Genomic DNA, 26,516 nt, shown 5'->3' on the forward strand with positions numbered 1-26,516 from the left:
TCCCTAGAGCCAGAGGACGGAACCATTCCAAACAACCTGGCCTCGTGCGAAGAGCCTCTCCGGTTTCACATTGAGACCCGCTCAAGGGCGCCCTGGCCCCTTAGGTGCTATTTTGCCCCGAGTATCAACGTTCGGCGCTCTTTAGAAAGGATTGGGACAAGGGTTGCGGACGCGAAGAACGAGACAGCGGTGGTTCATCCCTCCTGACCCCACCCCCATGGCCTGGCCCGATGGTCGCGCCCGAGGTTGCGGGATTTGCGCCTGCGCAGTGCGGCGCCTAGAGGGAAAGCGAGAGGGAGACGGACGTTGAGAGAACGAGGAGGAAGGAGAGAAAATGGCGTCCACGGGTGAGTGTGGTGGAACTGCGGTCGCGCCAGCGGTAGCCGAAACGCCCAAACTGGGGGCCGTTCGTCTCTAGGCTTGGCTGGGAGGACTGAGTGGAGTTGCCGAGAGGGGTTTGAGGTACCCGCCGCGGCCCGAAGAGCTCGGGGGACCCGCGTTTCTCTCCCCTCCCCCCACCGGGCGGGCCGGTTCTGGAACCTTCCGCCGCCCGCGGCGCGCGGGGGGCTCGCGGCGGCGGGGGCGCGCGGGGCCCGCCTTGGTCTCCATTGTGTGGCGGTCCTCGCGCCCTGCGCTCCGGGCCTCCCGCCACGTGGGCGGGGCCTGCGGCCTTCGAGGCCCGGCGTGAAGAGGGGGATTTGACCAGGCCTCGTGCCGGTCACTGTGAAACCGCCGGGGGCGCCGCAGGCGGCTGTTCCTGTGAGGCCTCTCTCCCCCGTTTTCAGGGTTTCCTGAGAAACCGGGGAATAAAGCAGATAAACAAAAGATTTCTTGGATTTCTGGGCCGAGGGGTGCGGGCCTATGAGCGGGAGCCTCGTCATTCTTAAGGCCTGGTCGGCTGGGGCGGCTGGCACTGCCGAACTGCTCCTTCGGTGGCTTCCAGCCTCAAGCCGAACTTCGGCCCGCCCGGGCTTTACACAGAATGTGCTTCCCTCTTGCAGGGCCTCCAGTTTGCCGCTTTCTTGGGCTTCTCCATTTTTATCGTTATTTATTAATCCGTACCCTCCCCTCCCCCAAAACCAATTAAGTAACTTCCCAGGGCCCTTTTTCTGCAGACGCCGAGGGATATCCGTTGTATAATAAGGCCAGCCTGGATCGAGAGATGAGAAATGTTACCAGAAGGAAATTTCTGGCCTCTGACCTAGGAGGAACAAAAGGCCGAGCCTGCATTTGAATTACGCTTCAGCAGTGGTCTCGCACGTTTATTCGCCGGCGTTAGGCCGGAGGCCTGTTGATTTCGTAGGTCGACAGAGGAGAGGGAAAAGAGGCCGGTAGAGGACTTGAAAGCAAGCCCCGGGTGGGAACTTCAAAATATGAGTAGAGAGGTCCTTGATGGAAGGAGCAGTTTAGGAGTGTCGCCTAGCCATCACCTGCAATTCGCAACCTCTGGGTACACTAACCCGCGGAAATTGGCTGGGTAGAGCATGTTTGCCTCTGGGGGTATCCTCAGGCCACCTGGCTCCAGGCCTTAGAGACGGTGAGAGGGAAGACAGGAAAGAAAAGCTCTGGGCCCCCCGGAGTTTTAAGAGTCCAGAATTTAGCAATTTAAGGACAGTTTAAAAATTCTCCCCATCTGTGTGGTCAGTTAACAGGTAAGTGTTGGCTGATCGTGCCAGGGTACCAAGGAGTGCCCCTAGAAGAGAGAACTCTTAAATACCACAGTCTAACCTCATGGTGGAAAGTGGTGTCCTAGGTGCCCTTTCCACCCTTTTCTCCTCTGCAAAAACCTGAAAAGGCAAAACGTGTGCGTTGACGTTTTGCATGGCTGGACATGTCTTTTTTCAGTCAACTTTGTTCAAGCTTTGTTCACTGGTAACTACCATATGCTGTGCTGAGAATTACAGTTGTGGTTTCTGTGAGGTAAACACCTTAGACTTGGCTGGAGGGGGGCCTTCAGAGAGTCACATAAGTAATCTGGGTCTCAGTTTCTTTTCCTGTAAAGTACAGAAGTTAGACTAGATCTCTTAAGCTTTGAGCCCTTCTGACTTTCCATCATAAGCTTCCATAAATTTGTCACATGCTGACTTCAACTGAGGTAATGTGAAACTCTAAATCTGCAGCTTCCATAGTGACTACTATAAAGTGTTAAACCGTTGCTTTCGGTTAATTAGAGGTTTTCTGTCCTAGTGTGTATCTTGTAGAAAAGTATATGAAACATATATCCAGTGCAACCAATAATTACAGTGCAAACTCCCAGGAATCTAGAACCCCCATCCCCCAGTCACAGTGAAGTGATTCTTAATGAAGTCTGTGGCTCATTTTTGGGGATTAAAAACAAACACAGTTGGTTTCTGAATAATCTGACCATTGTGTAATTGTATTAGATTGGTGCAAAAGTAATTGTGGTTTTCCCATTTTAATGACAAAAACCACAATTACTTTTGCACCAACTTAATAGCTTGTTCGAGGTCCTGTGATGTTTCTGTGGTCTGGGGAGATAAATACAAGTTTGCTACCTCCTAGAGCCCACCAGTTAGTATAGGGCCGAATCCCCTGGTTTCTCACTGATACGAGGTCATTAGTTCCATATCAACTTTGCCAGTTTTATGTTTTACATAACTGCAAACTTGTATAGAAGTCATCTTGCAAACGTTGAACTTGAATGTCAGTGATTTAGAATTGTTTCTCAAGCAAAGACCTCAACAAAACGTGGGTTAAAATATTTGATGTTAAATGCTTCATTGCTGTGATGTTAAATGTTTATTCTGTAGATGCCACATGGAAGAAATGATTTACATTGAGTTTTAATGTCCCAGGGGGTATGACTTGTAGTGCTATTGAAAATGCCTTTAAGATTGTTGTGAACACATTTGTTTTTTCATTATAGGTAGACTTTGGGCAGTTAATTTGATCCTCTTGGTGATTCAGGGTTTTGAGTTAAGAATGTGTACAAAGGAAAGAAAGTAGTCCGGTTAAGTATGGAAAGGTAAATGGGTAAGCCAACATAGACTGGTGGATTCAGCAAAGTTTTCTCAAGCCAGGCAGGCCAAGGTATTGTGAGGCTGACTTTGGATTGCATGAAGTGGATGCAGTTGTTGGTTTTGGATGAGAGACCACTTTCTGATTGGAAAATAAAGGACCCCTTTTTTCCATCCTAATGGCAGTACTGTCTTTAGACAGAATAAGATATGTATTCCTGTGGAAAAAGGAAGAATTGGGCAAAATTTTCAAAAACAATTACTTTAACTGCTTTTAAAAAAAAAACACTAAACTTACCTAACTTTAATTCAGTAGTGGTCTGAATACATAACTATTTTCTGTTTGTTTTTACTAGCTGTAGACACCTCAGTGGACCAGTTTTTAGTCCCTTTGGATGCATGTTGTAAATTTCATAGGAAAAGCGAAATTACAGGGAGGTTTACTAAGGAATGAAAATACATGTCATTTTTTTTTTTAAGTTGAAATCATTTTGAGTTGTATGAAAGTTGGTTCTCTTCTTTGCCAATGTTCAGGATTCTGCCTTAACTGTACTTCACCAGGATTTATGTGTCTAGCTTTTGAGTTACTGCACAAATGTAGTTCTGACACAGCAAACCCTTTAAAACACTGGACTGTGGTGACTGTCTTCTTGTCTGCCGTTCCATTTCACTATCGTTGAGCTAGGGAATGATGGTCCAACTTGCTAAAGTGAGGGGAATGAAAACTAATTTTTGAGGAGAGGTAGCTTCTAACGGAACCAGTCTACTGTTAAACTTTGTATATTGTTGCGTGCCTCCTTTTTATATGAGGGTAAGAACTTCTGACCCTGTTAGTAGAACTTGTTGTCAGTCTGAGATGATGATCATCATCCTGTATTTCAAACGACAACTGGGATTGTTTGGGGGATGGGGGTTGTGGTCATGGGAACATGCAAAGTATCCCTGCCAAATCAGCTGATCTTGACCTCATTAGCTCATCCCATAGTCAAATGTTCTGAGTTTAACTGGCCTAGACTTTTTTTTCTGTTAGGTGTTGAGAGAGAAGGGGGATTCATTTGGACCTGTGTTGGCAGATCCCCTCTTCAGTTTAAAGATTTCCTCCTGCCACGTGAATTCCTTCCCCCTTTTTTCTCTTTCCCTTGTTTCTGCTAATTTTCCACTATTTTTTCTCCTCATTTTCCTCTAGATTACAGTACCTATAGCCAAGCTGCGGCGCAGCAGGGGTAAGTCAGTCTTTTATAACCATATTTTGTCTGTGATTAATACTTTTAGAGTATGGACCTTCTATAATTATAGAGGATGTGGTGGTATTTGAATGTTTTCTATTCAAGTTATTGTATTTAATTCTTTTGCAGCTACAGTGCTTACACAGCCCAGCCCACTCAAGGATATGCACAGACCACCCAGGTAATCTTTAAGATAATTACGTGTAGCTGCACCTCCAAGTAAAATGCTGCTCTCAGTCATCCAGTAAAACAAATGAGTAACGTGTTTGTAATAGTAAAATACCCAGACATTTTAAACTTTCGCAGTGGGAGTACGAAGGACTCCATTCTGCCATCGTAAATGAAACCATTCAAAAGCTGCTTATTGGCTTTCTGTAGCTTTGTAGTATGATTTCTCAAGTTAGGTGCCTTGTTCCATGCTTGGTCCTTCTTCATTATGTTTAAATTTAGTGAATTTATTCATCATAGCAATTCTGCAAAGGAAGATGATGCTATGGCCATTGTAGTGTGTAGGTATTAAGTAACTTGCCAGTGGTTGCACAGTAAGTGGGGGGTTACCTCTAAAAACTGGCTACCTAGCCGAAGAGCTCCTAAGCTCTTTTCAGTAAAGAGCGTTAAAAATCCTAGGCCAACCGGGCGTGGTGGCTCAAGCCTGTAATCCCAGCACTTTGGGAGGCCAAGGTGGGTGGATCACGAGGTCCAGACATCGAGACCATCCTGGTCAACATGGTGAAACCCCGTCTCTACTAAAAATACAAAACATTAGCTGGGCATGGTGGCGCGTGCCTGTAATCCCAGCTACTCAGGAGGTTGAGGCAGGAGAATTGCCTGAGCCCAGGAGGCGGAGGTTGCGGTGAGCCGAGATCACGCCATTGCACTCTAGCCTGGGTAACAAGAGTGAAACTCCGTCTCCAAAAAAAAAAAAATCCTAGGCCAACAGATTCTAGAAATTAGCCTTCTAGTGTTCTCAAGATCATGTTGAATTCTGAAATGATCCATGCCATAAAATGGATACTAATTGCCATGGAAACACGTTCTAGGACAGGCAGAGAGTGATACCTCTGGGAGGTCCTACATAACTGGTCATTTAAACAAACCTAGAGAATGATCATGCTAATACCTGAAAGAACAGCTCATTTCTTGCCTGATTTTAAGTGTTACTGATGTCTACGTTCAAAAGACAGTACTTCTGGTTCACTTTCTTTTGAAGTGATGTAATAGTTCTAAAGCCTTTGTGTTAGGCTGAAAATCTGGTTTTAAATTTCTAATGACAGATTTTAGTCCTCTTCATTGCTTTCTCTTTGTTCATTTTGTCTTCTTACCATTTGTTTCCAATCACTTCAACTGTGCTACACCAAGTGCTGGCAGTTAATACACTTGTGCCCTTATTGCTCTTCCCTTGAGAGTGCCTTGTTAATCTCATGTATGGTTAACTGAGTTTTTGCCTGACTATCCTTTTTCCCCCTTTTGAGAAGCTGTGAATGACATTGCCTGCTTATCTAATGAACTTTTTTGTAGCTAACTTTACCATAATATGAGTGAATTAGGTAAGGGATAACATTCGTGATACTGTGATTGTCTGTTTTTTTAAATCTTCTAGAAAGCAATAATTTTGATTTTGGTTCTCTAGTTTAGAAACTTAGACATCAGTTCATTTGATTGCTAAAATACAAAAGTTTATATATGAAGTTCTTGCTTGCTTTTTTTTTTTGGAGCAGGCATATGGGCAACAAAGCTATGGAACCTATGGACAGCCCACTGACGTTAGCTATACCCAGGCTCAGACCACTGCAACTTACGGGCAGACCGCCTATGCAACTTCTTATGGACAGCCTCCCACTGGTAAGGCCTTCCTTGGAGAGATTTTTGGGTTGTATTGGCTAGGGCATTGGCTAAGAAGCTTGTTAGTCATGCATTTGGATGTATATTCTGGTCCGTACCTTGGCATCTGGGGAATCCTTTATTAGGAAGAGGTATTTTTTTTTCTTCCCTTCCCTTCTAGTCTTGAGAGATCTCTGATACAATGTGGGTGGGATAAATTCTAAGAGAGAAAAGAACTTTTTGTTTGATACAGTGTATAAATAATCTCACAACAAAATGGAGACTATGTAAAAGATTGTGCTAATGCTAAATACTGAGTAAGAATGAGCCTTCTTAAATTGAGCTGCTTAAAAATCAAACTGGTTTCACGTGTTTGCTTCATCTGATAGTGTACCCTCTACTTTTTGTTTTGTGCTTTCCACAGTAGAAGGGACCAGTACAGGTTTGACTATCCTGCTCATTCTTGCATGGGAAATGCTTTCCATCTTGTCTAACCCTGTAATGTTAACCCTTCAGGTGTTTTCATTTGTTTAACCCCCCCAAACTTTCTAACATCACACACAGCAAGGTGCTAATGAAAAACTGCTTCAGGTGTCATTTGCAGATCCATGTCCTATTCTTTATATGATTTTGGGAAAGGTTTTCTTATGTTACTCTGTTTCAAGCCTTAATAATAGTTGTTTACCTTCCCAAGGGTATTTCAGATGATTTCTCCCCAGCTGATTTTCTCCTGTTCCCTGAAGGATAGATTGCATGATCAGATTTATTTAGAGGAGCAGACTGCCACCCTGCATGTATCATGTTTGTCTATTGGTTGGTTTCTAGTCCAGACACATTTTATTTTCTAAGTGTTATGAATTATTTTAATCCATGGTATGTCTTGAATATATATAATAGCATTCCAAGAAACTAAAAAATAAACCATTCTAAGAATTAGAAGAAATTGTATTCTGATACTGAGGTTGGGTGGGATACATGAAAAATCTGTGATAATTTTTTTGTGTTTAGTGCTGTGAAATGTTTCAGGCTCTCTGCCTCCCCTTTTACTATTGTTATTGTAAAAGACTGTTTAATAAAGTCCTAAAGGTGTCAGAGCTCTTACTTTCAAACTATCTTTAGTTCTCCAAATTATATATAGTCAAGGAGAAAACCCTATCTGTAATTTATCTCATTGAGTACCAGTGTCCTGATTTTGATGTGAGGTACTTTGTAACCCATCTAGGGTGTTTCTCAAATAGGATGGGAAATGTTTATCTAAACTTTCTGGTGGTGGTAATTGCAGCTGTGGGAAGAGCTGGAACTAAAATTATGCAGTTTGGATTTTTTAGCGTAGAATTTTGAAATTGTGAGATAAACTTCATGTATTAAAGCTATTACTTTTTTAAAAACAAGTATGATGTGATCATGTGGCTTAGATCTAGCCTTTGGAATCCTTAGATCATTCTACTGGGATGCGATGGAGTGATGTAATGGTGAAGTAATGGTTCTCCGGAGCCATGTATCATATTGTCATTGGTTGAGAAAGCTCCATCATGACTCTGGGCCTGAAAAGTACAGGTCACCCTCATATAGAGACTAGTAGGTTTGATTAGCTAGATTGCAGTTAATACCATTTGTATAGAATTCACAGTTTATAGGGTGACTTCTTATCTCCCTTAGAACTTTTGGGTTATAAAAAGCAAAATTAAGCCTGATGAGCAAAGACAGAGCGAGACCCTCTATCTCAAAAAAAAAAAAAAAAAAAAAAGTCATTGGGTAATCATTGGAGGGAATAGATAAAAATACACCGTTCTCTTCTAGGATTGTTATTTTATTTATTTATTTATTTTTTAATAGAGGGAGTTTTGCTCTTTTGCCCAGGCTGGAGTGCAGTGACAAAACTGAGTAGGAGCCTAATAGGTAGTGAGTGGGTTCAAGAGCATATACTGCTTTTTTCCTTATATCAGGCTGCCTTTACACATAGAAATCATTGGGACCAAGTGCCGTGGCTCACGCCTGTAATCCTAGCACTTTGGGAGGTCGAGGTGGGCAGATCATGAGGTCAGGAGATGGAGACCATCCTGGCCAACATGATGAAACGCCATCTCTACTAACAGTACAAAAATTAGCTGGACATGGTGGCGCATACCTGTAATCCCAGTTACTCGGGAGGCTGAGGCAAGAGAATCGCTTGAACCTGGGAGGCGGAGGCTGCAGTGAGCCGAGACCACACCATTGTACTCCAGCCTGGGCAACAGAGTGAGACACTATCTTCAAAAAAAAAAAAAAAACAACGGATAATCATTGGAAGAAATAAATCAAAATACATTGTTCTCTTCTAGGATTTTTTTGTTTTTTTTAAGATGGGGTTTCACCATGTTGGTCAGGCTGGTCTTGAACTCCTGACCTCAGGTGATCCGCCCGCCTTGGCCTCCAAAGTGCTTGGATTACAGGCGTGAGCCACTATGCCCAGCCTTTTTTTTTTTTATTTTATTTATTTTTTTATTTTTTTATTTTTTTAATTTGTTTAAAGAGGGAGTCTTGCTGTTGCCCAGGCAGGAATGCAGTGGCGCAATCTCAGCTCACTGTAACCTCCACCTCCAAGGTTCAAGCGATTCTCCTGCCTCAACCACCCAAGTACCTGGGTTTACAGGCATTCACCACCATGCCCAGCTAATTTTTGTATTTTAGTAGAGATGGGGTTTGACCCTGTTGGCCAGGCTGGTCTTGAACTCTTAACCTGAAGTGATTGATCTGCCTTGGCCTCCCAAAGTGCTGGGATTACAGGCATGAGCGGCCACGTCCAACCTCTTCTAGGATTTTTAAAAATTAAACTTTAGAAGAAAGCCATATAAACGTCAGTTCAGTGGAATTCTTAAAAACTTTTTTACTGTTGAACAAAAATTTTGGTTGGTCTGTATAATGTTTCTTACCACCTTTTTCCTTGAAGTTGTCAACACATAGTAGGTGTGTTTTTTGTTTTGTTTTTTTGCCATTGGTCTTTTTTTGGTCATTAAATCATTTTGCTTTGTTGGTTTTTGTTCATTTTGCTTGGCTGCTTTTGTGGGTACCACAGATTAATTAAAAGATTACTTGTTGACCCAGTGTCTGTTGCTATAATCCTTAGCATGACAAGGCCCTAACTGTTGCTGCATAGTTTTGTAACATGAGTTATTGCCCTGATCACTTTTAGTTTTTTGTTTTTTTAGTTGCCCTCCTTGTAAATCTTACAGATTCTCGTGTAGTGGGGAGTAATCTGTACAAACAGCAGGGTAGATGGTGTGAGACTTTAAATAAATGAATGCCTTACATGGTTGACCTTAGGATTCTGCCCAAAAATATATATATACATATATATATGTGTATATATATATGTATATATATATCTCAGTTCAGATGAATAACAAGCCAACTCAAAAACTTTTATTGCTTGGGACATCCTGTTTTCTGAAACTATGTATAGTTTCATATACGTTTTAACGCAGCAGTTTTGACGAGGAAATTACTGTCTCTGTGTATAATTAAATTCAGAATTTCCTTTCAGTATTTAAGGTGGAGAAGGAAGAGTGTTATACTCTGCTACAAAAGATGGTTGTACAAAAAGAAGCTGATATTTGTTTTTGGCCAGTATGTGAGGACACTTTAAAGCCCTAAATCTTAACTAAAATGAGCAGTCTTGATTCAATATTTAAGTATGAAAACCGTATTGTGAGATTTAGTGAGATTTACACTTTTTGTGTGTGATGGATATAAATGCTGGCATTTAGACCAAACTTTTTTTTTTAATAGGATCTCTCACTATTGCCTAGGCTGGATCTTGGCTTACTGCAGCCTTGACCTCCCAGCCTTAAGCAGTCCTCCCACCTCAGCCTCCCAAGTAGCTGGGACTAAAGGCTTACGCCACCATACCCAGCTAATTTTGTTTTTTTTTTGTAGAGGTGAGGTCTGTGTTGCCCAGTATGGTCTCTAACTCCTGAATTCAAGCAGTCCTCCCACCTTAGCCTCCCAGAGTATAAATCATAGCTTTTATTTCATGGCTTAATTGTGCCCATTGATCATGAGAAAGTAGAGCCCAGCACAGAGAATGATTGTAACACCTCTTAACAGGAAAGAGACTCTAGTTAGGAGCTGCAGACTTTAGGGGTTTTGGTCATGCTTCACGTCCAAGTCCCAAGGGAAAGGCATGGGTCCTGCCTCATCTGGCAGAGGCAGGAGCTAGGGAGAGAATATATCTTGCTTTGCAGCATACCTGTGAGAGCAGGTCTTTTCTGACACCTGGTTAGTGAAATACTGAAGGGGAAGAGGGACTCTAGGGTTTACCTCCAATATTGCTGAGCAGGAAAAGGCCCTTTTGCTTGTGGTAGGTAAGTAAGAGAGGAATGGAGCTTAGTAACTTGATAACCAGGCAGGAAGCTCATTTGTGATGTGAAAACATTAGCTTTTAAATGTTTGTTTGGAGCAGTATCGAAGTTTAATTTTAAATAATTTACCAAAAAAAGTTAAGATAAATTGTGTTAAGCAACTATAATTTATAGTATATCTTTATTATTCATGTGCTCAAATAATTTCTAGTTTCTTCAAGCTTGTGCGTCCCGTGATGTAGTACTTGGGACCAAAGTAAAGTGATTAAATTAATTGCTGCCCAAATTACAGGTTTTAGTGCTAGAACTAGTACCTGGGTCATTATTTTATAATTATTTTTAAATGCTATGTCATTTCCCTTTTACCTTTTTTGGGGGGATATTTTATTCTTGCTTGAGGGTATTTTGGGGTATGTAAGTTTGTTTAGAAACTTATTAAGAAGGCCTGCTAGCAAAATCAGTGCAGACTTGGCTGGCAAAAGCAGACTTGTCTCCTATTCAAGAGGAGGCAGAAGGAACCCCATTTTCTGTAGCGTGACATGTCATTTCCGTTAGGTGTGGATTTAGAGCAAATGAGATAGTTGCTTTACCAAAAACTAGATACATTCAGAGAACTTAGGCTTTAAATACTAGTTTGTTGCTACTCTTGCTGAAGGGGGTGTATTTAAAGGGGTGGTTTTAAGTAAGTGGTTTACAAATTGTTCTGATAATGAGTAGGCAGATATCTGAGGGGGCCTGAAATCTGATGCAGCTCTCCTTTGTTCTAGGTTATACTACTCCAACTGCCCCCCAGGCATACAGCCAGCCTGTCCAGGGGTATGGCACTGGTGCTTATGATACCACCACTGCTACAGTCACCACCACCCAGGCCTCCTACGCAGCTCAGTCTGCATATGGCACTCAGCCTGCTTATCCAGCCTATGGGCAACAGCCAGCAGCCACTGCACCTACAAGGTAAGGCCACAGTCCATTTAATGTGTCAGTCTCACTTTGGAGGGAAAGAGAGCAACTATGTTCACTTAAGAGAATCTGTGATTTGAGCCTGGCCAAGATAGTGAAACCCTATCTCTCCTCTACTAAAAAAAAAAAAAAATACAAAAATTAGCCGGACATGGTGGCATGCGCCTGTAATCCCAACTACTTGGGAAGCTGAGGCGGGGAATTGCTTGAACCCGGGAGGCAGAGGTTGCAGTGAGCCAAGGTCATGCCACTGTACGCCAGTCTGTTTGACAGAGCAAGACTCCGTCACCAAAAAAAAAGAAATCCGTAATTTAGTTCCTTTTTAATGATTGGAAAGCTTTCACATACTCTCAGATACTCACTGTTGTTAAAGTCATTACAGTAACTGATACGCTAGAACGTACCGCAGAAATATGCTGCATTTAACAGTGAAATTGGCTGGATGTGGTGGCTCACACCTCTAATCCTAGCACTTTAGGAGGCCAAGGCAGGTGGATCATTTGAGGTCAGGAGTTCAAAACCAGCCTGGCCAACATGGTGAAACCCCGTCTCTACTAAAAGTACAGAAATTAGCTGGACGTGGTGGCACATGCCTATGATCCCAGCTACTGGGGAGGATGAGACAGGAGAATCACTTGAACCCAGGAGATGGAGGTTTCAGTGAACCAAGATGGCGCCACTGTACCTCCAGCCTGGGCAACAGAGCAAGAGTCCATCTCAAAAAGTAAAGTGAAACGGTGCTATCCCAGTGCCAAAATGAGGAATGGCATTGAAGAGTTGTCTAGTTTCAGAATGACCCTTTGGGGTAGTAGAAGGCTATTGTTTTTAAACCTAGAAGAAAATTAATTTGCATGTGTGTGTGTTTTCTTCACAATAGCATAACTGATACAGTTGTACTTTGGTGTTTTATCTTTGGTTTCATTGACCCTGTACATGGATAACTATGCTTTCTCTTTGGGAAAAACCTGGTAGTTTACATGGACAGAAGGGGAAAGAGAGCATCACATGAGTCAAGAAATGGTCGTATGACCTAATTGTCTGAAAAGGACATATCCATATCCAAGAAATCAAACATTACTACCTTGGCTTAAGCAGTTGATTACATTATATAGAGGCTTTATAATCTAAATACTACAGGCAAATAAAAATTCCTAATTGGGTAGCCTGCTATAGGGTGAACAGAGCTCATACCCCATGACTGGTTAGCAGGTAAACAATATTAATTATTACTTAACAACAGATTTTAGTTCTTTGCTTTAGACAGTGACTTAGGTGGCTTCTGTACCCAGTCTTCGAGGTACGTTGAATTCTGGTTTGAAAGAAGACATTTTAGGGGATAAAATCAATTTCCAACCTAGACTTATCTGCTCTAGAGGGAAGAAACGAGCTCTGACACTCTTGAAATTACTTCTAAAATGCACAGTGAGTAATCAGAGCCACTCGGTAGGCAGCCTTTGCAGTAGTTAATGTTAAACTAACTGAAAACACTCTGTTGTCCAGGCTGGAGTGCAGTAGGCTCATTCCCGAAAGGGCCCCATTCAGAGTGTTATCAGATATATGAAGTCCCATTTGATACTCAGATGTAACAGCATATCCAAGCCATATCTGGAGGGTTTTATATGTGAATTGGGTTTTGATAAGTCATCCTTTTTTTTTTTTTCCCCCCTCAGTCGTTACCTCTTTATAATAGCTGTCTATCTTATCATTGGCAGCTATTCCTTTTCCCCATTGGAAAGAGGGGCATGGGACCCATTTCAGCTCGGGAGAAGTTAGTACTTTACATCCTCTCTTGTCTTCCTGGTTTTCTTGTTTGTTTTTGTTTGGTTGTTTTCTGAGATGGAGTCTTGCTCTGTTCAGGCTGGAGTGCAATGGCGAGTATGCCCGCCTCCCAGGTTCAAGCAATTCTTTTGCCTCAGCCTCCCAAGTGGCTGGGACTACAGGCGTGTTCCACCATCCCTGGCTAATTTTTGTATTTTTAATAGAGACAAGGTTTCACTACATTGACCAGGCTGCTCTTGAACTCGTGACCTCAAGTGATTCACCCGCCTGGGCCTCCCAAAGTGCTGGGGTTACAGGTGTGAACCACTGCGCCCATCCTGCCTGTTGATTCTTTGGGCTTTGCTTAAAATATTAATAGCTCTAACTCACTGTGCTGCAGCCTTGGTATAAATTGTTAGGGCTAAGAGGCAATAGAAACTCCTGGAGTTTTTCCTTGGAAATGAGATTAATTTTTATCATTTAACAGGGATATTTACTTTCAGGTTCATCCAAGCTGGGTGTTGGCAGGGGTCTCTTTGTCTTACTCAGGTGTTTCCATTACAGAAACTTTAAGCCAAAGTTGGATTAATTTATGGCAGCCCAGTTTAGGAAATGTTTTTTCTGGTTTGTTGGTTGGTGTTTTGTTTTGTTTTGTTTTGTTTTGAGACAGTTTGCTCTGTGGCCCAGGCTGGAGTGCAATGGCACAATCTCGGCTCTCTGCAACCTCTGCCTCCAGGGTTCAAGTGATTCTCCTGCCTCAGCCTCCTAAGTAGCTGGGATTACAGGTGCCCGCCACCACACCTGGCTAATTTTTTGTATTTCTAGTAGAGACGGAGTTTCACTTAGTTGGCCAGGCTGGTCTCGAACTCCTGACATCAGGCAATCCACCTGCCTTGGCCTCCCAAAATGCTAGGATTACAGGTGTGAGCCACTGCCCCTGGCAGTTTGTTTTTTGACATGGTGTCTCTCTTGTCGCCCAGGCTGTGCATCTTTCACCCCAGCAATCCTTCCATCTCAGCCTCCCAAGTAGCTGAGACCACAGGCATGTACTACCATACCTGGCTAATTTTTTTCTATTTCTGTAGAGGTGGGGGTCTCCCTGTATTGCCCAGGCTAGCCTCAAACTTCTGGGCTCAAGCTATTCTCCTGCCTTGGCCTCCCAAAGTGCTGGGATTACAGGTGTGAGCCACCATGCTTGGCCTGATCTGTTTTTAATAAATGAGAAACATAAACCCACAGATTCTCTAAACATATGATGCTATGGACTTACGTAAATATTACTGTAACCTAAAAGTTAACATTATTTTTAGTTTCTTGTCTTCAGCAGTCCCCTTAGAAAAAGCATTTATTCCCTAACAGATTACTTCTCACAGATCACCTAAACTGGTAGCACACAATATCGAAACGCTCATTTATAACTCTTACTGTGATGAATGGAGATATTGATGTCTCTTCTGTAGATATGATTGATTCTCCCCCTTCCTTAGCGTTGCCTTCCACAAATATAGTGGCACTGACATGGGTTTGATAGTTTACTTTAGGATTGTATTTATTTCCAAGCTTAATCGTAACATTGCTTATTGCTTATAGATGTGTAGCATTCTTACCCAGTTGTTTTGTGTTTGGCAGACCACAAAAGTCACTTTTTTATTTTATTTTTTATTTCTCTTCTTAGACCGCAGGATGGTAACAAGCCCACTGAGACTAGTCAACCTCAGTCTAGCACAGGAGGTTACAACCAGCCCAGCCTAGGATATGGACAGAGTAACTACAGTTATCCCCAGGTACCTGGGAGCTACCCTATGCAGCCAGTCACCGCACCTCCATCCTACCCTCCTACCAGGTCAGTCTACTTTTTGTGGTAAGTAACAAAAAAGTTTCTTTCAGGTTGTTGACCAGCTTACTTTGACGTCTTTAGATAAGGTATGTTATTTGACTGTCCCAGTGATAAGTGGTCTGACCATACTTAGTTATATTAAAGCCTCAGTTCTAGGTTTCTATAGTGTTGCCTGGCAGCTAGTAACTATTCTCTCTACAGACAAACATTTTTTTACTACTCTAGGTTCTTCCTTTTGCTGTTTTAGTTAACTCGGATGAGAAGCAGAAGTATATGAAAGCATGTAAATAGAACCATAAGAGCCATCTTCTCCAGTGCAGTTAGGATAAGTAAAGTATAGGGCATTATAATTCACCTTATCATTTTGTATTTTACCTAATGCATAAAGGTTCATTCAGGCACTAATATTTTAATGTTTAGAGCAAGTCTTTTTTATTTATTTTGAGATGGAGTCTCGTTCTGTCGCCGGGCTGCGGTGCCACGGCATGATCTCGGCTCACAGCAACCTCCGTTTCCCCAGTTTAAGCAGTTCTCTTGCCTCAGCCTCCAAGTAGCTGGGACTACAGGCACATACCACCACAGCCAGCTAATTTTTGTATTTTTAGTAGAGATGGGCTTCACCATGTTGGCTGGGCTGGGCTGGCCTCGGATTCCTGACCTCAGGTTATCTGCCCATGTTGGCCTCCCAGAGTGCTGCCACCGTGCCTGGCTTTTTATTTATTTATTTTTTATTTTTAGACAAGGTCATTCTCCGTTGACCAGGCTGGAGTGCACTTCACAATTACTGCTCACTGTAGCCTCAACCTCACGGTCTCAAGCAGTCCTCTCACCTCAGTCTCCCAAGTAGCTGGACCTGCAGGTGTGTGTCACCACTCCCAGCTAATTCTTGTTGTTTTGTTTTGTTTTTGTTTTTTTAAGAGAGAGGGTTTCACCTGTTGCCCAGGCTGGTCTTGAACTTTTGGGCTCAAGCAGTTCACCTGCTGCAGCCTCCCAAAGTAGTAGATGGGACTACAGACAAGAGCACCCGTCCCACTTTGGTGTTTTTTTAGTAGCAGCAAGGTTTCTTGGCCGGGCTGTCTTGACCTCGTGAGCCACTGCACCCTGCTGGTTTTTTTTAAGTAGAGGAAGAACTGCAAGTTTTCCTTTTTGAGACAGTCTCACTCTGTCGCTCAGGCTGGAATGCAGTGGCAAGATCTCCATTCACTGCAACCTCTGCCTCCCAGGGATTCTTATTCCTCAGCCTCGTAAGCAGCTGGGACTACAGGCACTTAATTTTTGGTTTTGTTTTGTTGTTTTGAGATGGAGTTTCACTCTTACTGCCCAGGCTGGAGTGAAATGTCACAATCTCAGCTTATTGCAACTGCTGCCTCCCAGGTTCAAGTGATTGTCCTGCTTCAGCCTCCCGAGTAGCTGGGATTACAAGTGCTAGTAGAGACAGGGTTTCACCATGTTGACCAGGCCGGTCTCCAACTCCTGGCCTCATGTGATCCTCCCATCTTGGCCTCCAAAGTACTGGGATTATGAGGTTACAAGCATGAACTACCATGCCTGGCCTGCAAGTTTTCTTAACCCATGTTTAATTAGATGTGGGTTTTCAAATTGTTTGAATTGTTCCCCGAAACTTACTTTTGCTACAAGTAGCAGGCGTTTTTTTTTTTTTTTTTTTTACTTAATTTTTTTTTTTTCTTTTTGAAACAGACATGAACAGGTTTAGGAACAAGTAGCCTTGACTTCATTTTTCTCCATACAGCTTGGAGCAAAAGTGGTTAGGGCTTACAACTCTTCTTCCACAGAGCAGGTTCTTACCTGTTGTGTTGAGAGCAGTTAATCTGGCAAGTTGGATAGGTACACAGTGAGACAGTTGAATTCATATAGCTGTGGTGAGGGATGTGATGTGTTAGAACCTTAGTTTATGTTTGAAGACAGCCTCACTCTTGAGGCTGGGCTACAGTGCCACAGTCATAACTCACTGTAGCCTTGAACTTCCTGGCATAGTTTAATCAGACTTAAAAATATATGTTCTTACTGTTTCTTATCATGATTTGTCAAGCATAATACCAGTTTGGGTTGTTTTTTTTTTTTTTTGGTTTTNGTGAGGATGATCAGAATGGTCCCGGGGGTGATGCTGGCTCGCAGTTTTCTCACGTGCTGACTGAAGGGTTTTTTGCCGTGGCTCAACAGCTTTCGAGGCACATCTTCAGTAGGATAATACCTAGGCATTTTGCGAAGTTTAACCACCCGGGTACCGCCGTTTTTGTCACCACCAACTGGTTTTGTAACAGTTGCAAGAATCTTCTCCTTCTTTTTCTTTTCAACCTTGGATTTAGCCGCTGAGTACTTCCTCTTGTACATGGCCCTTCTGGAATACATGGCAGATCGGGAATACCTGCCAATTCCTCTGACAAGAACAGGATTGCGGCTGCAATGGGGCTTCCCCTTCTTGGACTTTTTAGCCTTGGGGTTACCCTTTTTCACTTTGCTACTGGCATCAGCCTTCTTGGCTTCAGGTTTCTTCTCTTTAGTATCCGGCTTCTCAACTTTTTCACCCGCCATCTTGCAAGATGGGAAAGAGAACTAAGGCCCCGGCTTCCGGTCTATAAGCAATCCACACCCAGGTTTATAATGCATACAGTCAATAGCTTGGATCCTAGGGCTTATGAACAACACTTTTTAGAATCGGGGGGGCCAGGCAGGTCGGGCACAGTGGTTCACGCCTGTAATCCCAGCATTTTGGGAGGCCAAGGAGGGCGGATTATGAGGTCAGGAGTTTGAGACCAGCCTGGCCAATATGATGAAACCCCGTCTCTACTAAAAATACAAAAATTAGCCGGGTGTGGTGGTGTTCACCTGTAGTCCCAGCTACTTGGGAAGCTGAGGCAGAAGAATTGCTTGAAACCTGGGAGGACGAGGTTACAGTGAGCTGACGTCACGCCACTGCACTCCAGCCTGGGCAACAGTGTGAGACTCTGTCTCAAAAAAAAAAAGGATTGGGGATCTCGGTTTGAAGAACAAACTTAGGGAAGAAAATCTGAAAAGTCTTTCGCAGAAAACAAGTTGTTGATGTTTCTACCTCTCAGACCTGAGGCTGTGAGGTAGAAATGACTAGAGAAGTGAAAAGAATTTTCTCATGAAAGATAAGTAACAGTAATTACTCGTTGCCCCTCTAAGTCCTGTGCTCCCTACCCCTGGAAGTGGGGCTACCTGAATAGGAAGGTCCATTCCCCCACTAAGATGCTGAAATTCTAAAATTGTATGAAATATTGTATCTTTGAGAAATTAACCAACTACTTTATAAGAATATAAATTTTCTAAGACTTTGCCACTGTATGTTTATTCTCTTCCTATTCTTGCAGCAGGCCTTAAACTCTACCTTGCTCTGTGTTTACTTTGACGAATTTATGTCTTTTTCTGACCTTGGAAGCTCTTCCCACTCTCCTTTATTCTTTTTTTTTTTTTTTTTTTTTTTTTGTGATGGAGTTTCACTCTTGTTGCCCAAGCTGGAGTGCAGTGGCGTGATCTCATCTCACCGCGACCTCCACCTCCTGTGTTCCAGCAATTCTCCTGCCTCAGCCTCCAGAGTAGCTGGGTTTATAGGCATGTGCCACCACTCCTGGCTAATTTCGTATTTTTAGTAGAGACGGAATTTCTCTTTGTTGATCAAGCTGGTCTCAAACTCCCAACCTCAGATGGTTCACCCACTTCAGCCTCCCAAAGTGCTGGGATTACAAGCATGAGCCACTGCGCCCAGCCTAATTTTATTTTATTATTATTATTATTATATATTTTTTGAGGCAGAGTCTTGCTCTGTCACCCAGGCTGGAGTGCAGTGGCGCAATCTCGGCTCACTGCAACTCTGCCTCCCCAGTTTAAACTAATCACTTGCCTCAGCTTCCCGAGTAGCTGGGACTACAGGCACATGCCACCATACCCAGCTAATTTTTGCATTTTTTAGTAGAGACAGGGTTTCACCATGTTGGCCAGGCTGGTCTCAAACTCCTAACCTCAGATGATCCACCCATCCCTGCCTCCCAAAGTGTTGGGATTACAGGTGTGAGCCACCGTTCTTTTCAAGTTTTATTTCTGTGAAAGAACGTATCTGATTAGTTTCTCTCATGTAATTGACATAACAATTTTAATGTTTATCTTTCATACAGTACCTTCATTCTGAAGTTTCCTTATCCTTTATTAATACTTAGATTTTTTAATCAGGTGTGTCTGAAAGATTGAAAGTAGCAAAAACAGATCTTCAAGAGAAAAACTACTATTTTTGTTTTCCATACCCTTATCCCTTCAGGATTGTTAACTCGAGATTATTGGCGGGCAGGCTTGGAACTAAATGCCTCACTTCACTCTCTCTGCATTTTCCCCGTCCCCATTTCACTGGGTCAGCCTTGCCCAAGTGCACATGTGCATTAATACAGGCAGTATCTAAACTCCCATATTTGCCTTGAATATAGTTGAAAACGACATTGTTTTAAATGGTAGTAGAGATTAAGAGGAAACTCTTTAAGGGTTGTGCAGATGGTTGTTATAATGATTCCCCTTCTCATTTAAAGTTTTATTGTTCTGAATACAAAAATATTTGCAGATTTGAAATTCAAATTGTTGATGTATAGAAAGTAAGTGTTGTTTTATGGATGTCTGTGTCACATGCTGTGAATGTCTCTTTTATTTAGGGGATTTGAAATAACAAGCCGCCTTTCCTTTCTAAAAAGCTTTTTTTTTTTTTTCTTTCTTTCAGCTATTCCTCTACACAGCCGACTAGTTACGATCAAAGCAGTTATTCTCAGCAGAACACCTATGGGCAACCAAGCAGCTATGGACAGCAGAGTAGCTATGGTCAACAAAGCAGCTATGGGCAGCAGCCTCCCACTAGTTACCCACCCCAAACTGGATCCTACAGCCAGGCTCCAAGTCAATATAGCCAACAGAGCAGCAGCTACGGGCAGCAGAGTGAGTTGCTAAGAGAGAAAACCAAATAAGGATGATTATGTTTGGAGTTTTTTGTGGATTTTTTTGGTTTTGGTTTTGGTTTTGAGATGGTGTTTCACTCTTGGCAGCAAGGCTGGAGTGTAGTGGTGCAATCTTGGCTCTCTGCAACCTCTGCCTCCTGGTTTAAGTGATTTTCCTCCCTCAGCCTCCTGAGTAGCTGGGATTATAGGTGCCCACCACCACACCCAGTCAATTTTTGTATTTTTTGTAGAGACGGGGTTTCACCATGTTGGTCAGGCTGGTCTTGACCTCTCGACCTCAGGTGGTCTGCCCACCTTAGCCTCCCATAGTGTTGGGATTATAGGCATGAGCCACTGCACCCAGCCATATTTGGAGTTTTTGAACAGGGGGATACTGTACCATAGTTTGCTTTTGGAATCCAGGATGCATCTTTAGGGCATGACATTCTAACAGCTGGAGTAAAGATTTCAGTGTTTTTTTCCAATTTAATTGTTTTTAGTATGCCTCGCTAAAAAAGAAAAGAGAGAACTGTAATTGATCAGAAAAAAATGTTTTAGACTGCTAGCCCTGATGTCTTTGGGGAGGTTGTATGCAGTGAGTAATTCCACCATTGTCTTTGGCCTCCCTATCAGTCATTAATGTAAAGTGAGCAGGCAGCCATTGCAGGCTACTACGATTTTGATAGTCAAGTAAAAGCTGTTTTTTGCTTGCTATTTTTTTACATCCATTAGTGTGAGGGAAAAGGCCAGGCATGGTGGCTCACACCTGTAATCCCAGCACTTGGGAGACCAAGGTGGAAGAATCACTTGAGGCCAGGAGTTTGAGACCAGCCTGGACAACATAGTGAGACACCCTGTCTTTTTAAAAATAAATAAAGATTTTTAAAAAAAATAGAAAAAGTAAAGGGGAAAAATATTCCTACAGAATATTTGCAGTTCTTTTGTGTGGAGAGAGGTAACCAAAAACATAAAATTATTTTCAGAATTTAGTTTGTACCAGAATTGTTGCTCTTTTTAAATTACATTCCATCTATGGGGATATCTTAACAACTGAAAGCAGTAGTGTGTTGCTTTATGGAGCTCAGCCCCTAGCAGTATGCTAAAGCTCTAAGAAACCTGGCTCTGTTTTCATTTCTTGAGTATAGTTCAAAAGAAGCTGCTTTTGGAGACATCTTAGGATTCAGAACCCTATTAACTATATGTTAGCCAGAGTGCTTTTCTAACTATATAAGGTTATTTCAGCCATGATGAACCAGCAGTTTTCATTGAACTTAAAAGAGCCTACCAATTAAGGGGTGCTTTATCATGATGTAAAGAAGATGGCACCTTAGTTAGTGCCTTGCAGTCGAGGGTTTTGTGGTTCCAGGAGAAAGTATCAGGCAGTGGTATAAATGCTGGTCCCTGGCTTACAGATGTGACTCTTTCCTCAGGTTCATTCCGACAGGACCACCCCAGTAGCATGGGTGTTTATGGGCAGGAGTCTGGAGGATTTTCCGGACCAGGAGAGAACCGGAGCATGAGTGGCCCTGATAACCGGGGCAGGGGAAGAGGGGGATTTGATCGTGGAGGCATGAGCAGAGGTGGGCGGGGAGGAGGACGCGGTGGAATGGGGTAAGAGCAAACCTTTTCTCCTTTTACCTAATTTTGTTTCATCCATAGGATTTTCAATGGAAAGAAGGGACTGAAAGACATAAGAAATTAATTTCTGCATTTCCATGGACAATCTGTTGAGCTCAAGCCATCTTCTAAAACATGGAAATGTCATCTTTGTGGCATTATTAAGTGGCAGTTTATTTTCTTTCCCTGCCAGTATACTTTGTTGGGTTGGGGAGAACAAAGAATGGTTTTGAAACCAGAGCTTTCAGTTCCCTTCATGGTTTCCAGAGGTGAGAAGCCTCTGTGGGTAATAGACTTGGGATGGAACACACACAACCCTTCTAATGACCCTAAGTTTTTAACTAATTGCCTTTAAGTGGTTGTCTTGAAATACCTGGTGTATATACTGCAGAAAAGGAATGCAGCTATTTTCCACAATGTTTGTCCCCAATTTCTGTTTGTACTCAGAATTGTTGAACATAATAATGAAGATCTTGGTTCCATAATCCTTAAACTATAGCCTGAGGTGCACCTGATACATAGAGTTTGGATGGAACACAGAAAAATCCGATAGCATTTTGCAGAGTAATGTATATAATTATAGGCTTACTTCCTACTGGAGATTTTGAAAGTCTAAATCGGTTTGACCATTTTGATTGATGGCACAATCTGGTTTAGAAAACTTTGTTTAGATCAATGACATAACCCTGCTGCCTGTGCCTGCCCTTCCCCTCCCTTCTCCCATTCCCTTTTCCCTATCTGGTGTCTGTACTTTGATGAAGGTGAGCTGTATTGGTGGTAAACATAATCCGGAAGGCTTAGTTCTGTGTGTGTTCTGTCCCTAATAAACTACTTTTTTAAAAAAAAGTTATGCAGAATGTTAGATATAGTTACATTTGGTATGCCACTATTCTACGAAAAATTAAATAGCATTTCTTTTTTAAATAGAATGAACTTCAAAATTAAGTTGACCTTTAACTTTCGTACTAGCACGTACTCTTCACACTCAAGAGATGCTGTTTTGCGTATTCTGCATAACTTTAAGAAAGTCTTTAGTGAAATCTTTATTGGAGGAAAGTCATTTGATAACATGCAAAAATTTATTAATTTGCTATAAAGTAAAATCAATCTTATGATTTGGAAAATATTCTATTATAAAGGTTTCACTTCTTTTTGGATGTTTTAAAATAGACATAGACACTTGAAAGTACTATCATCACGTCTCAAATCACCCAGAATTCCTAGTATTTTTAAATTGCTAAAACAATTTCAAGTTTATTTAAATATTCCAGAAGATACAATCCTAGTAATTGTGCTAGACTTTGCTAGTAGAGGGGTCCCCTCTTACCGTGTGAGAAGTCTCTCAGCTGTAGAAGAGACCATGGCTTTCCCCATAGGTTTTTCAGCAGACTGTGAAGTAGTCTGTCGGATCCTGTGGGGATAGAACAGGGGCATTTCCCTCGTCCCCCCTTTTTAATGTGGTGTGGTGATGGTTTTCAGTGTCTTCTGCAGGTAAGGCACTCAATGTTGTTAACATGCCCTTTTTCATTGCCTCAGTATTTTGATATTTTCATTGGCTGTTAAACGTGGAAACTTTTTAACATGCTTTGTCGCATTTATATGCTACAGGTTACAAAGTGAGAGCCTTGTATACACTTCAATACTTAAAAAGTACCCGTACTCAGTACTCAGCCGGCAGCATAATGAAAAGTGGGACTAGACACGGTGTCCATATGGAGAGGAAAAATATACATAGAATATTTTTAACAAAATGTATTCATTGTATAAATGGAATCCTTCTGTAACTTTGGTAACTGCATACTTGTTGTTTGGTAATGAACCAGAGGAGGTATAATACTCTAGAATTGTGTAACATTAAAGTGTAAACTTTTGTGTTTAAAGAGAGAGAACATTTTATGGTGTGTACTTTTAAAAGGAAACAAAGCTGCATGCAACAGCTTGAAATTGTATATTCAGGTATTAAAGGTGCAATACTGGTTAGAAAAAACACAGGGCCTCCCACTGGGGAGCTGCCTTTATTTAATTCTAAAGAAAACAAAATCTAACCCAAAAAGTCCAATTCATATTTCCCTCTCCCCTCTTAAAAATAAGTAATTTTACATGGCCTTAGTCATTATTCTAACTGATGTGTCTATAAAGTTGCACCCCCAGTCCGTTGAGCCTTGGTATTTGTTGTAAACTCTCCTTTCACAGCGATTGTTAAATCATTAGTGCCCTGAGATGTATGGCTTTATGCTGAAGATTGGCTGGATGCGTCCTCTGATGTGTGTTGTAGGAATTTAATGTGGTTGTTTCCTGCTTTATTTTACTGTGACTTGTTAGGAAGCCCAGGGCCTCATTTGGCTCTCCTTTGGGAGAGGTTGAGGGTGCACCTTTATGAACATGGAAAGGTGGTTTATCACGGCACTTAACCCCCACTTGCTCCTCCCCTCTGTACCAAGCTTTTTCACCTAATGGGGCGGGTGTTTGGGGTCTGTTTTTCTTCCTAATTTGCCAAGTATTGCACTATTAATACCAGCCCCCGAAATGAAAGGAACCAATCACACTGGTGTGTACAATCAGACAAGCAAGGTTGTATATTGAGGAAATTTGAGCAAGCTGCCCTGAAGAAAGGCATAGTGACAAGATGAGAGAGATGCATTGTTTGGAGATGTGTTTAGCCAGTGCCCTTCTTCCCCAAGAGCCCCCCCAAGGCTCAGAGCGGTACTGGCTTTTAAAGGGAAAGGCCTTCATTTCTTCGTTTATCCCCCCAGCAGCGCTGGAGAGCGAGGTGGCTTCAATAAGCCTGGTGGTAAGTTTTTGAGTATTACCATAGATAGTGTTTAAAAAAAAATGAAGTCAGTTTTTAGAAAACTATAATTTTTTTTATTCGTTTCATAAGCGGTTTAAAAATGATCTATACAAAAGAGACTAATGGGTACTGCCGGCATTGTCTTAGGGGTAATAAGGTTAACCTATGGTTACAAAACAAAGGGTAACTTGAAGTATTGAGTAACTGCTTCTGTAATATGGGGGAGAATAAATTTTTAAATTTGGTTTATTTGGAGGAAAAATTTTGACTTAAATTTAACACTGATTTGGCACATAAGCATTGAGAGTGTATTTGGTTAATGGTTTAGAAGCAAACCAGCAAAGAAAAAAGCAAACCCTAGCAAACCTTTCACAAACGTTAAAGAGGCACTGCTCCATTTTAGCAGTGCGGGTCATTTTGAATTTAATGAATCCCCATCAAATGGTGGTATAGTAGATAGCTATGTGTGTTTGTAAGGTTTGTAGCTTGCAAGACGTGCACTAATAATATTTTATATGATCTTTCCTGGTTGGCAGGACCCATGGATGAAGGACCAGATCTTGATCTAGGTAATTTTGAAATCTTGAACTTAATACTGTGCTTTGTAAATTAATGATAACAGAGGTAAATGCATGCTTAGAGTTCAGCAGCCTGATAGATCAGTGTGATTTTCTTGCTGTCAAGGACAGTTTGGGGTATCCTTTATTGTGAGCATATGCTCATAATTGCCTTAAGCAAAGTAAACCAAAAGTTCCATAGCATTCTTCTTAGTAAGCTTGGTAGTTTTCTTAGATTTATGATGAATTCCCTTGGGCAGTAGTGACCAGGTAAGAAACCCTTGTATCTACATGATAATAACTTCTTCTATCTTGTTTTCTCTGGAAGGCCCACCTGTAGATCCAGATGAAGATTCTGACAACAGTGCAATTTATGTACAAGGATTAAATGATAATGTGACTCTAGATGATCTGGCAGACTTCTTTAAGCAGTGTGGGGTTGTTAAGGTCAGTAAAAGCATAACCAGGTCATCTGGCAGAACTTCAAACCACAGAGCATTTTAAAGAGATTGAATTGATGTTGAGAGTTGTTTTTTTAAGGTTGCTTTTGCCTGACTTCTTTCTGGATATCTTATGGTTTGTTCAAAAAAAAAAAAAAAAAAAAAGCCTTTATTCCACCCCCCCACCCCCATCCCTGAGATTTTTTGAGACAGAGTTTCACTCTTGTTGCCCAGGCTGGAGTGCAATGGCACCATCTCTACTCATTTGCAACCTCTGCTTCCCAGGTTCAAGCAATTCTCCTGCCTCAGCCTCCGAAGTAGCTGGGATTACAGGCCTGCGCCATCACATCTGGCTAATTTTGTCTTTTTAGTAGAGATGGGGTATCACCATGTTGGTCAGGCTGGTCTTGAACTCATGACTTCAGGTGATCTGTCCAGCTTGGCTTCCCCAAAGTTCTGGGATTACAAGCATGAGCCACCATACCAGGCCTTCTCTCCCCAACCCCTGGGGACAGAGTCTTGCTCGGCCTCAGCCTCACCCTCTAAAGTGTTGGGATTACAAGCATGAGCCACTGCACCCAACCTCAAATTACTGTGTCTGTATGCTAATTCTTAATAGCTAGTAGTGCATATTATTCCTTAGGAATTTTGACTGTTTTTCAGCTGTTGCTCTTCTGTATAAATTTTTGAGTCAGTTTATGAACCCTATAAACTTCAAAACCTTAAAACTCCAATTGGATGTTTACTGAAACTATGAAGCAATTTCAGGAGAATTGGCATTTTTGTAATACTGAATAATCTTTTTTATAGCTCTATTTATTTTATTATTTATTTTACTTTGAGACAGAGTCTCACTCTGTCACTCAGGCTGGAGTGCAGTGGCACAATCTCAGTCCTCTGTAACCTCTGCCTCCCAGGTCATCTTGCCTCATCTTCCCAAGTAACTGGAAGTATAGGTGCCTACCACCACGCCTGCCTAATTTTTGTGTTTTTAGTAGAGACGTGGTTTTACCAGGTTGGCCAGGCTGGTCTTGAAATTCTTACCTCAAGTTATCCGCCCACCACCGCCTCCCAAAGTGCTGGGATTACAGGTTTGAGTCACCACGTGCAGCCTGTTTAGTCTACGGTAAAGACTATAGATTTTTTTTTTCTTTTTTTTTTTGAGACGGAGTTTCGCTCTTGTTACCCAGGCTGGAGTGCAATGGCGCAATCTCGGCTCACCGCAACCTCCGCCTCCTG

At 42.1% G+C, this 26,516-nt stretch overlaps 1 protein-coding gene across 10 annotated transcripts in view; it reads left to right on the forward strand.

The window, feature by feature from the left end:
* Window positions 1–10: 10 nt before the first annotated feature.
* Window positions 11–26,516, forward strand: part of EWSR1 (EWS RNA binding protein 1) — a 32,843-nt gene continuing 6,337 nt past the window's right edge. The window contains exons 1-12 of one of the 10 annotated variants that reach the window (XM_017499474.2): window positions 11–347; window positions 4,165–4,201; window positions 4,334–4,385; window positions 5,923–6,046; window positions 6,450–6,467; window positions 11,133–11,319; window positions 14,759–14,926; window positions 19,662–19,873; window positions 21,303–21,483; window positions 24,243–24,280; window positions 24,817–24,849; window positions 25,166–25,284. In XM_017499474.2, the coding sequence (XP_017354963.1) occupies window positions 335–347; window positions 4,165–4,201; window positions 4,334–4,385; window positions 5,923–6,046; window positions 6,450–6,467; window positions 11,133–11,319; window positions 14,759–14,926; window positions 19,662–19,873; window positions 21,303–21,483; window positions 24,243–24,280; window positions 24,817–24,849; window positions 25,166–25,284 (1,182 nt within the window). In that variant the 5' untranslated portion in view covers window positions 11–334. Of the gene's footprint in view, window positions 348–4,164; window positions 4,202–4,333; window positions 4,386–5,919; window positions 6,047–6,449; window positions 6,468–11,132; window positions 11,320–14,758; window positions 14,927–19,661; window positions 19,874–21,302; window positions 21,484–23,097; window positions 23,995–24,242; window positions 24,281–24,816; window positions 24,850–25,165; window positions 25,285–26,516 lie in introns of those variants that run through there. The other 9 variants (XM_017499476.2, XM_017499471.2, XM_017499472.2 and 6 more) reach the window with 9 other exon arrangements.

The sequence above is a fragment of the Cebus imitator genome, unplaced genomic scaffold (genome assembly GCF_001604975.1).
Source record: "Cebus imitator isolate Cc_AM_T3 unplaced genomic scaffold, Cebus_imitator-1.0 Scaffold258, whole genome shotgun sequence".
NCBI classification, from domain to species: domain Eukaryota; kingdom Metazoa; phylum Chordata; class Mammalia; order Primates; family Cebidae; genus Cebus; species Cebus imitator.